Source organism: Canis lupus, chromosome X (assembly GCF_048164855.1).
Source record: "Canis lupus baileyi chromosome X, mCanLup2.hap1, whole genome shotgun sequence".
NCBI classification, from domain to species: Eukaryota; Metazoa; Chordata; class Mammalia; order Carnivora; family Canidae; genus Canis; species Canis lupus.
This window is the reverse complement of record NC_132876.1, coordinates 110,697,726-110,713,461: the sequence shown is the minus strand read 5'-3', so window position 1 is coordinate 110,713,461 and position 15,736 is coordinate 110,697,726. Positions and strand designations below refer to the sequence as shown.

The 15,736-nt window shown below is 37.5% G+C and overlaps 1 protein-coding gene across 10 annotated transcripts in view; it reads right to left on the bottom strand.

Annotated features, from left to right (window-relative positions):
• The window catches only part of SCML2 (Scm polycomb group protein like 2), a 100,065-nt gene that overhangs the window by 51,350 nt on the left and 32,979 nt on the right, over positions 1-15,736 (bottom strand). For all 10 annotated transcript variants that reach the window (XM_072818148.1, XM_072818143.1, XM_072818144.1 and 7 more), the window contains 2 exons: positions 13,008-13,096; positions 2,949-3,192 (listed from right to left, as the gene is read on the bottom strand). In XM_072818148.1, the coding sequence (XP_072674249.1) occupies positions 2,949-3,192; positions 13,008-13,096 (333 nt within the window). The remainder of the gene's footprint in view (positions 1-2,948; positions 3,193-13,007; positions 13,097-15,736) is intronic.

Sequence of the window (15,736 nt, the reverse complement as noted above, 5' to 3'; positions counted from 1 at the left end):
TGGGATAAAAGACAGAGATGGCAGACCTCAGAAAGTATCCATGAAACCACATTTTTAAAAAATGTTTTGCATCTCCTATTTACTTAGCTCTCTAAATCTGGCTTTTCAAAGTAGTCTAGTAACCATGCTTTTACTTAAGACCACTAATGAGCTCTCCTTTTGACTTTTATGCTGTACTTGACAGTGTTGAATACTTCTTAAAATCTTTCATCTCCTATTGTTAGGGAAACAAACCTAGTAACTCTCCTATATTTATGTATACTTTTTCTCAGAATTGATTTCTATTCACCCAAAAGGTTCTGTCCTTGGTCCTTTTCTACTTCTACCTGTTACACATGCACAATTAAAGCCACACCCAAAGCTTCCCCCACTTGCTGCTATCAACTGGATGTATAAGCTGCTTACCACCCATCCCTTCCCAGACAGCACCTATAATTCCACCCGACACACAGAATATTTATCTGAATGAGCATCATGGCTTTCAAACCTGCTGTGTCAACTAAGACCCATCTCTTTTGGGCTACATACTTGCATGTGCAGCTATCCAGTGGACAGGTTTACCTGGTGTCCTAAAGTCACCCTGAATTAGCTAGGATTAAGTTCAGCTAACAGTAACAGAAAAGCCTAAAAGAATAGTGGTTTATATAATATAGAAATTTATTTCTCTCAAGTAACAGTCTGGAACAGGCCAGTATGAAAACTCTGCTCCACAAAATTCTCAGAGATTTTGGTTCCTTTCTGCTTTCCACTCTATGCCTAGAATATGGTCCCCATTTCATGGTTCAAGATGGAACTCCACCCAAAACAAGCACATTACCAGCAGTAGGATAGAAGCAGAAAGAAGGAAGAGAGAAGGGTACATTCATCTCTCTCTAATATACACTTCATAGAAGCAGAACACACTTGCTATATTTTTGTCCCATTGACCAGGACTTAGTCTCATGGCCATATATAACTGCTAGGGAGGCTGTAAATGTAGTCTTCATGTTAGGCAGCTGAACTGTGTTACTAAGAAAAAAAGGGAGACTAAATAGTGGGAGATAAAAACATTCTTGGCTACATATTCCAAAGTTACCATGTTCCAAACTGAACTCCCACGTTTTCAGGGTAAGCTGTGTGACTTTATACCTTTGTGATGTATCCAGCCCACCTTTATCTCTCTACTCTGCCTAGCAAACTCCTCCTCTCTTAATACTCACATCATGTATCTTTCTGTCAAGCATTCCTTTACTTTTCCCTCCAGCCTAAACAAACTGGAAGTCTTTGGGCCACTTTCATATCTAGCATACATCTCCATTTTTGCTAATACATACATACATATATATATTTTTTAAAGTATATATTTATCCCTCTTCGACTAGAAGGTAAACTCCTTGAGGGCAGAGACTGCCTTAGTATCATATACACAAAGATCTGTAACATATTAAACTTTAAAAAATCAGCCATTATATCTGCTTCCTAGAATTATGGCAGCAGGGAACTGGTAAAATAGGTACCTAATAAAAAAGGACATCATGGTATGTACTACTGTAATATAATGGGATGTGTTAAAGTCTCAAATCAAAGAAGATTCTAATAGCCTTTACAAGATATGGCTATATGCTTTTACCTAGCCACTGCTCTAGTCTGCCACATACTACTTACACATTTTCTGCACTCATCTTTTTTTCTGGTATAAATAAATAAATTTTGGTTGGATAAATTTTAAGAATGTTTACATTTGATTCTACTAATAAGTTTACATTTAACTTAAGCCAATGAGTAGGTTCTGTCCTTAGATCCCACTTAAATCTCAGCAGTTATTCTACCACAGAAGACCAGGTTAGGCATGTCTAAGCCCTTAGAAGAGTCCCTAAGGAGCCTCAATATTTTGACGATTTTTTTTCTGAAAGAAAATATATAGACCATCATAGAATTCAACTTAGGAAGCACAATATTACAACTGATAAATACCTAACTATGATAACCTGTTAATCTATGATGGCTTCCATAGTTTAAAATTTTCACTGACATGAGCACCTGGGTGGCTCAGTTGGTTGAGTGTCTGACTCTTGACTTCAGTTCAGGTCATGATCTCAGGGTCATGATATTGAGTCCCATGCTGGGCTCTGTGCTCAGTGGGGAGTGTGCTTGAGATTCTCTCCCTCTGCCCCCCTCCCTCAATTTGCGCACACATGCTCTTTCTCTTTCTCCCTCTCAAATAAATAAATCTTTTTTAAAAAATCAATAAATGAGGCGCCTAGGTGGCGCCTTTGGCTCAAGACATGATTACAGGGTCCTGGGATCAAGTCCCGCATCAGGCTCCTAACAGGGAGCTTGCTTCTCCTTCTGCCTATGTCTCGGCCTCTTTCTCTATCTCTCATGAATAAATAAAATATAATCTTCAAATAAATAACTAAATAATATAAAATTTTCACTGACACGTAGATTTTACTTAAGACTATCAAAGTATCAATTTAACTTTTAAAAATTGACCAAAATTGTGCAAAACATGTATATAACATTTATTACGCCTTACTGTTTAAAAACTACCTTTGAGATATAAACAGTGGAATACCATGTGTAATTTTAAATTGAATATCAACTATAAAAATAGCTAAGCACCCCAAAATGCTTACAGTAGCAAGGCTTCAACGGTCCAAGTGTGACTTGTAGCTTGCTCACATTCTCTGATGTGCACTGTCAATTCAGATTATGATGTTGAGTTGGCCCTCAAGAATTCTAATTATTGTCTTCTTCTACCTCCAGTTCTCTAGCCTAGACAGTCCCCTCACTGTCCTGTCCACTGCTCCAGCTGAGCATGAAGTCCTAACCTCAATGCCAATAGCAGTTAGATCTAACTTCAATAAAATAATAAAATAAAATAAAATAAAATAAAATAAAATAAAATAATAAAATAAAATAAAATAAAATAAAATAACAGAACATGTAGTTACTTATTATCTTACCATTAGTTCCTGGTGGTTGTAATATGTCTCCTGTCAGGCGACACCACCCAACTGGGAAAATATCTCGACAATCGTACTTGCACCAATAATCAAAAGCTCCACTCCAGCCATCAAATGTGATATAAACTTCATCTCCTCTAACATCTCCAATAGTTGCAGGGCAGATCAGATAAGGGTTCTTTTTGTCTATTGCTTCAAGTTTCATCCCCACCTTAAAATTATTTAAAGGTGGCTTTGGTGGTTCCTACCAAAACATTTAAAAAAAAAGTTTTTGTTAAAATGTAATAAGAAGCAGTTGTTCAACTGTATTCTTACAACCTTTAGCAACCAAAAATTAAACTCTATGTTTATCAATTAAATACAGGAAGAAAACAGTTCTCAGTGATCTCTCTGAAACTCTGCTCTACATCTCACTTACTCTGGAGCAGAGCCAAGAACCTAGAAGGAAACAAAACCATATTGATAGTAATTCATTCATCTAAGAAATATGTGTTACATAGTATGTACCAGAAATTTAGGACTCATTAGTGAACAAAAAATTACAAAGATCCCTGTTCTGGTGGAACTTACCTTCTGGTGGTAGTGGTGGCAGTAGTGGTTGGGGTAAAGGTAGGGGAAAAAGAGAGAAGCAATCAACAAGAAACTTTAAAAGAGGGAGTCAAGCAAACCTAATAAATATATAAATTATAGGATATGTTGAAAGTTGGTAAGTCCAAAGAGAATGAACAGCAGTAGATATTATCTTAAAAAAAAAAAAAAAAAAAAACCTCCAAGCAAAAGATACAGGCACAAGAACATGAAAGTCATATAGTCTGGGTTCACTTATGATAACCAATCCAGAAATCAATATGAAAAAAGCATCCTTTATAGTTATAAAAATTTAAAGCATGCAAATGCTAACAGGATTCTTAGAAAGCCTAAGTGCTATGTTAAAAGTAACACCTTTTCTTTCGATTTGCTTTTTATCCTAGTAAATAGCACCATCATCAACTCTGTCACCCAATCAGAAGCCTGGAAATAGTCCTAGACCAGGGGTAATCAGCCCAACTAAACATCAAAACAACTCAGGGCCAGGAATATTGATTTAATTGGTCTGGGGTGGGGCCCAGGCATGAGCACATTTTAATTCCCCAGGTGATCCTAACATGCATCCAAGGCTAAGAACCACTGTACTAGACACATCCTTTTCCCTTAACACTCATATTCAAAGACCACGACCTGCCAATTCTACCCCTTAGATCCCTAGGATAACGACATTAAAGTTAACCTTCAGGGATGCCTTCAGGGATGGCTCAGCGGTTAAGCTCTGCTTTCAGCTCAGGGCCTGATCCTAGAGTTCAGGGATCCAGTCCCACATTGGGCTCCCTGAGGGGAGCCTGATTCTCCCTCTGCCTATGTCTCTGCCTCTCTCTCTCTCTCTCTCTCTCTCTGTGTGTGTGTGTGTGTGTGTGTGTGTGTGTGTGTCTCATGAATAAATAAAATCTTAAAAAAAAAAGTTAACCTTTAATCGTTTAGTATACGCCAGGCACTGTACTGAATGTTTTCCATGTATTTAATTCTCACAACAACACTATAAAGTCAATGCAATTATTATCCTCACTTTATAGAAGATAAAACTGATGCACAATTGCCTAAGAATATACCCTAAGTGTCAGAGCTAGATTTTAAACATAGGCAGACAACTCCTTGGAACACTCTACCACATCATCTGCTTAGACAACTCCAAATGATCTACTTCAAAGCCCAGTTCTCCTGTTCTTTTTAAGGCTTCCCTGGCCAACTCCTGCCCACTCCTACATTCCTTCAAAGGAGGTGCTCTTGCCTTCAACTGCAAAACTACTCTTGAAATGTATTCACTTCTCTGAGACGAAGGGATTCTCAAAAGCAGATACATCTTATTCACAGTTATTTCCAGTAGAATACTCAACAGCAAGATTTTTTTTTAAATGAATTAACCAAGTAATCACCTGAAGAACAGTAAACAAGCTTTCAACTAACTCTTTCACCAAGATATAATTTAAAAACATATCTGGTAGATTGATTCCTTTTTTAAATGTCCCCTTTAAACTCATCTCACTGTCCTGTACTTTTCCAATGATATCCTTTATACCACTGAAGTCTTAAAGTTCCTTAATTATTAGCCTTCAAAGTCCTTTTAATTAAATAATCTTAATTTGATTCTTAAAAACCACCCTAAAGTCAGCAGGGCAAAAATTACCTTGATCAAAGATCAAAGTTATTTGATAAATAAATAGCTGGTAAGAAGCAGAGTTACCGCCTGCCACTTCATGAAGGGGCTAAAGGTCAAATAACTGTTACTACACATGGAAGGAAAAAAGGGAGGTGGATTTAACAAAGAATAACTTTGGCAGTTGATAAACTTGCACTGCACATTCACAGAATGGAGGAAACATTCACGGCACATATGAGGTTCCTTGGACCTTACACTATCATATAATCAAATAAGAATAAGACTTTCTGTAGCAAACCAAACTAAGTTCAAATGGCAATATACATTTTCTGCTACAAAACAGAATTAAGACAAGAATGAGCAGGGAAAGAGAATTTTAAGATTCAAATGTTAACAGTATGACATCAATCCCACTACTAGCTAACAAGTAACAAAAAACAGACAATGATTATGGACAAAATGTAATTTATTATCTAAGATTTTCATGCTGTTTATTAATTCTTCTGAATTTCATGCTCTATCATACTTACATTAGTATAACCATACAAATAAATAAATATTAACAGAGCTCTGGAAGAAAACAAGTATTTGAAAAAAATCAAAGGAATAAATAAGTAAAAGGGTTTTATCTCAAAACAAGCTACCTCCAGATTTAGATAATTGGCAAAACGGTTCCCTCTGCTGTCCACAAAAGGTAATGATCTACAGTTGCTTTTAAATATGTTTTTAAAGGATATGGTTTGTCATCATCAGTTCTTGAATGATCTCCTAAACACAAAGATATAATTTGTAGGAGTGCCTGGTAGAGCATACAACTCTTGATCTTGGGGTTGTGAATTCAGGCCCCCTGTTGAGGGGAAAGCTTACTTAAAAAAAAAAGATATAATTTGCAAAAGCAATAGCTAAAATAAACCAAGGGCTCATTCTTTTTTATTGTAGGAAAATGATTCTTTCCTAGAAGGTAGTAGAGAATGCTCTTTTAACCCCTCTTCTTGCCTACCTACCTACAATATGCTTTTCCTTAAAGGCTATTTCTATTCATATTCCACAGACTCTGAAGCCAGTCTGAGCATTATCTGCATCTGCCCACAATATTCTTACCCTTGTAACTTTATGGTTCCTTCTTTCCCTTTCATCAGATTTTCACTCAAATGGCAACCTCTCAGCAGGACCTTCCTGGCCAACCTAACTAAAATGTCACCCTCCCTTTTCCTTAGCATGTACAACTATCAAACATAACATATACTTTATTTTGCATGGTTTATTACACATTTCCCCAGCTAGAAGTCAAGCTCCATAAGGACAAGAACTTTTTTACTGTTTTGTTTGTGGCTGTACTCCCAGAGTCTACTTCTGACTACAAACTCCTATCCTTAACTTCTACTTCCTTAATTTTAATCAATTACTTCTTTGATCTCATTAAAAATTCTAGGCCTTTAAACTTCACTTATCTATGCACAAATATTTACAAAATGCCTACTAATGTCAGACACTACTGAGGACTCCTGATATACATTAAGTTGCAAAATAGACAAAAATCCTCCCCTTGTGGTACTCATATACTAGTAAAGAGAAAGCTGAGAAACACAATAGCATAAGCAAAATATATTTTATGTTAAAAATGATAAGTGCTATGCAAAAAAAGAAAAAGCAGAGTAAGGAAGAGCCAGAGAAAAATGTAGGGGAGAGGTCGTGAAAACTAAATAGGGTGGGGCACCTGGGTGGCACAGTTGGTTAAGTGGGAGCTAACTACTGGTTTCAGCTTAGGTCTTGAAACTGAGCCTTGTGATGGGCTCCCTGACTACTCCTCTCCTCCGGTCCCCACCCTGCACAGGTGTGCATTCTCTCTCTAAAATAAATAAATCTTAAAAAAAAAAAGGAGGGTAATCAGAACAAGCCTCAAATGGAAGGTGACATGTGAACAGAACCTTAAAGGTGAATCTTAACCATGCAATTACCTACAGGAAGAGTATTCCAGGCCCTAAAGCAGTTGTGTCCACACGCTTGAAGAAAAAGGAAGTGAGTGTGGCTACAATTTAGTATGCAAGTAGGAGAGCAGTAGGAAACAGAGATCAGATAGATAATGAGTGGTCATATGTAGAGCCATGGAGGCCACTATAAGGACTCTGACTTTCACTATGAGTAAAATGATGAGCCCCTGGACAATTTTGAACAAAGAAGCGATATAATATCATTTATGCTTTAAAAGGAATATTCTAGTTACTGGGTTGACTACAAAGTATAAGGTTATAAATAAAAAGGTCAATGAGGAGGCTACTGAAGTAATCTAGGGGAGAGATAACGGCAAATTGTACCAGCTGATAGCAAGACAGATGGCAAGAAGTAGCTGGATTTTGAATATTTTTTAAAGATTTTATTTATTTATTCATGAGAGACAGAGAAAGAGAAACTTCCGCTTGCAGCCTTTCCCATCTCGAAGAGTGGTAACTGTTATTCCAATTGTTGGGGCCAAAAACCTTAGTGATTATTTCTTTCACAGTTTATTTCGTCCATAAGGAAAGGCTGCAAGTGGAAGTTTGAGATGTTTACTGGACATCCAAGTAGGGATGTTGAGTGGATATTCAAGTCTGAGTTGGGAGCAAAAGTCCAAATTGGAAATATAGATTTGAAAATCATCTGCATATACACTGTATTTAAAGCCAGGAATTAGGGCAGCCCAAGTGGCTCAGTGGTTTAGCGCCGCCTTCAGCCCAGGGCCTGATCCTGGAGACCTGGGATCGAGTCCCATGTCGGGTTCCCTGCATGAAGCCTGCTTCTCCCTCTGCCTGTGTCACTGCCTCTCTCTCTCTCCCTCTCTGTGTTTCTCATGAATACATAAATTTAAAATCTTTAAAAAAATAAAGCCAGGAATTAGATGAGATTACCAAGGAATAAATACAGATCAGAGTTTCTCAACCTTGGCACTACTGCCATTTGGGGTCACAACATTTTACTGTGGAGGCTATTCTGTGCATTGTAGGATGTTTAGCAGTGTCCCTGGTCTCCACTCACTAGATTAAAGTACCAACCCCACAAACACAGTTGTGATGAACAACAATGTCCCCAAATATTTCCAAATGTCTCATGGGGGACAAATCACCACCCCCTTCCCATTTGAGAACCACTGACAGAGATAAAAAAGTGAAGGGGACCAAGCACTCTAACATTCTATCATGTTCTTTCATATCCAGGTTACAGAGAATCGTGTTACGCAAAATCAACTTATCTTCCTGTCATTTTATTATCTTCAAACCTTAATTCAAGACCACCATGGAGCACCTGAGTGGCTTACCCAGTTAAGTGTATGACTCGTGATCCCAGGGCATAAGACCAAACCCCACATCAGGCTCCACACTGAGACTGGAGTCTGCCTGAGATTTTCTTTCTCCCTCTGCCCCTCCCCCTGCTCATGCTCTAAATAAATAATAAATAAATAAACTCTTAAAAAATATCACCATTCGGGCAGCCCCGGTGGCGCAGCAGTTTAGCGCCGCCTGCAGCCCAGGGCGTGATCCTGGAGACCCTGGATCGAGTCCCACGTCAGGCTCTCTGTATGATGCCTGCTTCTCCCTCTGCCTGTGTCTCTGCCTCTCTCTCTCTCTGTCTCTATGAATAAATAAATAAAATCTTTAAAAAAAAAGGCAATCCCCCCCCCAAAAAAAATATCACCATTCACTTTATCTATTTATAGTGGTGAACACTGCTGGAGAAAAGTCTCATATGTTTATTACATGTAGTACCATGTATTTAGTGTTCATCCTTAGCTGAGTCCTCTAAAATACCACCATCTTTCCCAGGCCATTGCTTTTCCCATCTCATATACCTGCTGTTCCATTTACCATTCACTTTACGACTAATTTTATGTATCCTCATTATATGTTTATTATTTTGTTAACTGACTTTCCGCTCAACCACAGAGTAAGTTCTCTACCCCAGTGTTGGAACACAGTAGACATTCAATCTATGTGCGAATCCTCTCCTCCAACCTTTGTCAGTTTCCTATGTCACAAAGTAAATTCAGGCCACCAGGAATGAACTTTCGATATTCTGCACCCACAACTACAAATTTAACTCTACCTAAGGACGCTTTTCACCTGGTCTTTAGTACTTGCTAATGTAACCAATAAACCTCCTATCCCCCAAATAGTCAAGAATCAGCTTTCTTCTCAACCTTTAGTAACTATCTGATAAGGATACTTATATATCATAAGGTGAGTGGGTATTTCTCAAGGTTCTAACCTTGACACTCCTCTCTTCTCCTTCTGGGTAATCTCTCTGGACTAGCTTATTCATTCATTCTCAAGGCTTCCATCATTACCATTTAAGCTAAAAACTCCCATATCCACATACCCAAGCCAAACGTTTTTAAGTTCTAAACACTTTCAACAGTCTACTAGTAGTCATCCCTCCTCAGATTTACCAAAGGCACCTTGACATGTCCAAAACAAAACCCATTTTCTCCCTATATGTGTATTCATCTTCCTGTACTCTCCATCTTTTCTTCATCTAACAAGTATGTACCAGGACCTACAACAGACACCTAGAATACAAAGACAGTTTACTGTTCAAAAGGAACTCACAGTCTAGGAAGAGACAACAAAATAATAATATAATCCAATTCCTACTGGGACACCTGGGCAGCTCAGTGGTTGAGCGTCTGCCTTTGGCCCAGGGCATGATCCCAGGATCCAGGATCAAGTCCCACATCAGACTCCTTGCAGGGAGCCTGCTTTTCCCTCTGCCTATGTCTCTGCCTCTTTCTGTTTATCTCTCATGAATAAATAAATAAAATCTTAAAAACAAAAAAACTTAGCCAAAGCAATCTTGAAAAAAAAGAACAAAGTTGGAGGTATCATAATCCCAGATTTGAAGATATACTACAAAGCTGTAATAAAACAGTATGGTATAGGCACAAAAATAGACACATAGATCAATGGAACAGAACAGAGTCCAGAAATAAACCCACACTTAAATGGTCAATTAATTCACAACAATGCGGAAAAGACGGTCTCTTCAATAAATGGTTCTGGGAAAAATGGACAGCAATATGAGAAACAACAAAACTGGATCATGTTATTATACAAAAACAAACCTGAAATGGATTAAGAACCTAAATGTGAGACCTGAAACCATAAAATTCCTAGAAGAAAACATAGGCAGTAATTTCTTTCACATTGGCCATAGAAACATTTTTCTCTGTGTCTGTTTTTCTATCTTTCTATTTTCTATCTTTCTACTTTTCTAGATGCCTCCTCTGGCAAGAGAAACAAAAGCAAAATTAAACCACTGAGACCACACCAAAATAAAAAGCTTTTACACAGCAAAGGAAATCATCAACAAAATAAAAAAGCAACTTACTGAATGGGAGAAGATATCTACAAATGATATATGTGATAAGGGGTTAATATTCAGAATATATAAAAAACTTCTATAACTCAACAGCAAAAAAACACATAATTTGATTTTAAAATGGGCAGAGCATCTAAATAGACATTTTTCCAAAGAAGACATACAGATGGCCAATAGACACATAAAAAGATGCTCAATGGGGTGCCTGGGTGGTTCAGTCAGTTAAGTATCTGCCTTCAGCTCAGGTCATGATTCCAGGGTCTTGGGATCAAGCCCTACATCAGGCTCTCTGCTCAGTGGGGAGCCTCCTTCTCCCTTTCCCTGCCATTCCACCTACTTGTGCGCTCTGTCAAATAAATAAAATCTTTAAAAAAAAAAAGAGAGAGAAAGAAAGGAAGGGAGGGAGGGAGGGAGGGAGGGAGGGAAGATGCTCAACATCACTCATCATCAGGGAAGTGCAAATCAAAGCTTCACTGAAAATCACTTTACATCTGTTGGAATGGCTAAAATCAAAAAAACAAGAAATAACAAATATTGGTGAGGATGTGGAAAGGAACCCTGGTGCACTGGTGATGGGAATGCAAACTGGTGCAGCCACTGCGGAAAATAGTGGAGAGGTTCCTCAAGAAATTAAAAATAAAATTACCCTATGATCCAGTAATTCCACTAGTGGGTATTTATTCAAAGAAAATAAAAACACTAATTTGAAAAGATAAATGCACCCCTATGTTTACCACAATATTATACACAAAAGCCAAAATATGGAAGTAACCTTGGTGTCCATCCATAAATGAATGGATAAAGATATGGTGTATATATACATATATATGTACATATACATGAAATATTAGCCATAAAAAAGATTTTGCCATTTGCAACACAGATGGAGCTAGAGAGTATAATGCTAAATGAAATAAGTCAGAGAAAGACAGATGCCATATGATTTCACTCATATGTGGAATTTAAGAAACAAAACAAAGCAAAGAAAAAAGAGACAAAAAAACAGACTCTTAAATAGAGAACAACTGGTAGTTGGCCAGAGGGTAGGTGAGTGGGGAGAGGGGTGAAGTAGATAAAGGGGATTAAAAGTCCACTTACCTTGAGATAAGCACTGAGAAATGTATGGAATTGCTGAATCCTTTTTTTTGATATAAATAATTATAATAAAATTTAAGTGACTGAGAAAAGAATCAGGACAGAGGGTGAGAAAGAAATATTCTGACCCATAATTTAACTAAAATTTGGCTTTTACTCACTGTTTCTTAACATAATGTACTCTTTCAACATTTTCTCAAGAGCATAAACTATCTTTGGAATTTTCCCTGTTACATAACAAATATTTCCTTATAACAAATTCTTTCTGATGACTGTTTTTAACATTCTTTAACTTCTGAAACCAAATCTCTCTAAGTAACTTTCAAGTGGTTTTTTGGCCCATCATCATTTTCTCCAATGTCAAAGGATGACTAATATAGCAAAGTGAGGGGAAGCTTCACTTCTGAAGGTAAATAAAAAATAGCAAAGAACATTTGCTTCCAGTAGAGCACTCCTTTCATATTTAAGGTGAAGAAAGAAGGTACAAATCTATTTTGACTAGTGGGTGATTATAATTGAGACTTTTTTTTATGACTTGTTGTTATGGACTGAATTGTGTCCCCACTCCTGCCAAATTCATGCTTAAATCCTAACCCCCAGCACCCCAGAATGTGATTTCGTTTGGAGACAAGGTCTTTAAAGAGGTAATTAAGTTAAAATGAGGTCATTAGGTTGGGCCCTAATCCAATGACTGGTGTCCTCATAAAAAGAGGAAAGGAGGACACAGACACACAGATCACGTGAAAACACAGAGAAGACAGCCATTTACAAGTCAAGGCGAGAGGCCTCCAAAGAAATCAAGCCTACTGACACCTTGATCTTGGACTTCTAGCCACCAGAGTAAGAAAATAAATTTCTGTGTTTAAGTCCCTGTAATGAACTGAATGGTGAACTTGAATGATATCCTGAATTTGAATGATACCCTTTCAAATTAAACTGAAGCCCTAATCCCCAATGTCATTGTGTTCAGAAATAGGGCCTTTACAGAGGTAATAAAGGTTAAGTGAGATCATATGGGTGGGGCTCTAATCCAATAGGACTGGTGTTCTTATAAGAGGAAGAGAAACCAGAGATACCTCTCCTTCCCCACATGTACAAAGAAGAGGCCATGTGAGGACACAGCAAAAATGTACCCATCTATATGCTGAGGAAAGAGGCCACACCGGAAACCAACCCTGATGTCACTTTGATTCTGGACTTCTAACTCCCAGAACTGTGAAAAAATAAATTTCTATTGTTTAAGCTACCTAGTCTGTGGTACTTTGTTATTGCAGCTCTTAGCAGATTAATACACTTATCAATCCAGTAATTTAAAAAGAATTTTTATTTTTCCATATCGAAGAAGACAAAGTATTTAAGTACCCCTATTAAAACAATAAAGCTATAGCTCAGGTGATGGAAGCTTTTTATAACATTTTTCTTACCTTCTTGAAGAATGTTGCAGGTGCCATTTCAGATCCATTCAGTGTTCGTAAGAGGAACATTGGCCAGGATGATGCATTCATCTGATAACCTATTTTATAAAATAAATCAGCATGAAAAAAGCCTCCCTGTGATATTACAGCAAGTTGGTATAAAAAATAGGTTTTGTTTATCATTCTTCTCCAGAGAATGACTTTCTTATTGAGAAACTAAGGAAACAGCTCCAATCAGTTCTACTGTACCCACTGCATTATTTGGCAACAATGCTAACAGTAGGGGGTAGAAACTTATTTTAGAGAAGTCAGTAGCTAAAGTTCACCAACATACACATATATCTGTTAGAAATGGGCCATAATACTAGAGGTGATCCAAGCCAAAACCCAGAAGAGCTTTCAGTTCCCACCAACAGTCACGAAAGCATGGCAAAGGCTGCAAAAAACTTCCAGCCCTTCTTTTTCCTTAGAGTCCCTGCCTTATTTTCTTTCACAAAGAGTTTTCTGTCAAACTTAGCAAATGTACACTTACAATGATGCATTTCATTGTATATCAATTTCACCTCAAAATTTTTAAAAAACTGTAAATAAACACTCAACTCTAATCAATGATATGCATGCTGAAGCATTTGAGGGAAGTGTACTGACATCAATAACTTCCTCTGAAATACATATTTAAAAATAAGATAAATTGATGAATCAATAGGCAGATAGGTAACTGATAAAGCAAGGATGTAAAATGACAATGGTAGAACCTAGGTAGTGGGTATGTGGGTGTTCACTGTAAAATATTTTCACCTTTTCTTTATGTTTGAAATTTTTCCACACAATATGTTAGGAAGAAAGATAGCTCTCACTTGAGCAATCTTTACATACACTAAACAAGATCTTCTCTTAGAATTTGTATCAGGGGATCCCTGGGTGGCGCAGCGGTTTGGCGCCTGCCTTTGGCCCAGGGCGCGATCCTGGAGACCCGGGATCGAATCCCACATCAGGCTCCCAGTGCATGGAGCCTGCTTCTCCCTCTGCCTGTGTCTCTGCCTCTCTCTCTCTCTCTCTCTCTGTGACTATCATAAATAAAAAAAAAAAAAAAAAAAAAAAAAAAAAATTAAAAAAAAAAAGAATTTGTATCAGATGAAATCAAAATACACTCAACGGTATCTTTTTTAGAGATGTCACCAATTAATGGTGAATATCACAGCATATGGCACATGCAACAGGGGGTAGAGGTCTGCTAGTTTTATTGCCTTCTGGGAGCAATCCATTTCATGCAGCACTTCCCTGCCCTGATGCCAAAATTAAAGAGAACTTGGCATGTATCCCTGGTGGATACATGCATTAAGGTAGGGAGGCACATGTATCCCTGGCAATTACTGGTCGCTGGGTCCATCACTTGGATTAAACACGCAAAAAAGTTCAGACATAAAGTCATCCTATATTAATCCTGTACCAAAATCCCCTTAATCTGACCCAGGGAAATAATTTTTGCTAGGAAAAAAAAATGCGGGGAAGGGGAGGTTATTATATACTCCCTGATAATAAATTAGTGTTATCAATGATATCTAATAAATAATTATCCACAACATGGAATTACTACATTGTCATTAGAATATTGCATAAAAATAAATCTCTGAGGACGCCTGCGTGGCTCAGTGGTTGAGTGTCTGCCTTCACTCAGGGCATGATTCAGGGTCCTGGGATCAAGTCCCATATCAGGCTCCTCCCAGGGAGTTTGCTTCTCCCTCTGACTGTGTCTTTGCCCCTCTCTTTGTGTCTCTCATGAATAAATAAATAAAATCTTTAAAATAAATAAATAAAAATAAACACAAATATAATTCTCTGGTCCTTATGCCTTTCTCTTAACCCTCATCTTGTCCTATTACATCATGTAATCATCATCATCTTAATTTGACATTTTTCTTAATTCTTTAATTGCCTAAAGTCAAACACAGATAAAAGTGTATATAAAAATTCAAACACAGGGGATCCCTGGGTGGCTCAGAGGTTTGGTGCCTGCCTTTGGCCCAGGGCGCCATCCTGGAGTCCCGGGATCGAGTCCCACATTGGGCTCCTGGCATGGAGCCTGCTTCTCCCTCTGCCTGTGTCTCTGCCTCTCTCTCTCTGTCTACCATAAATAAATAAATAAATCTTAAAAAAAAAAAATTCAAACACATATAAAACTAATCTACAATGTTAAGAAGTCTAGATAGTGGTACCTTTGGGAATAGGAGGTTTATGACTGGGGATCAGCAGGAGTGGGGCTTCTGGGGTGCTGATAATGTTCTGTTTCTTGATTTGGGTGATGGTTTTTATGGATGTGTTCATTTATAAGCTGTACACTTATGAATTGTATGCTTTTCTGTTTGTATGCTAAAACTTTAAAAAATCTTTTAATAACCTTTAAGGTTTAAATAAAAGAAAACCAAGTAAGCTGTGTTATATTAAAATGGAAACTATGTGAAGCACCTAATGATCAAACTGGCAAAAATTGTGTATTTTTAATACATACTATCAAAATACATATTAATCAGCATGCACTATGTATTTCATATTTTTAATTAACAAATTCTAAAAGTAACATGAAAAACAGTGACCATAAATCTGGCTATGTGTCTGAAATGTTGGCAATCACAACAGCTATGCTTCCTTTAAACAAAATTCAAAAACATATTATCAGTTGTAAACAGAAATCAAATCCAAACAGGGAAGTACTATGCCTCAGGTTTACACTTCTTTCT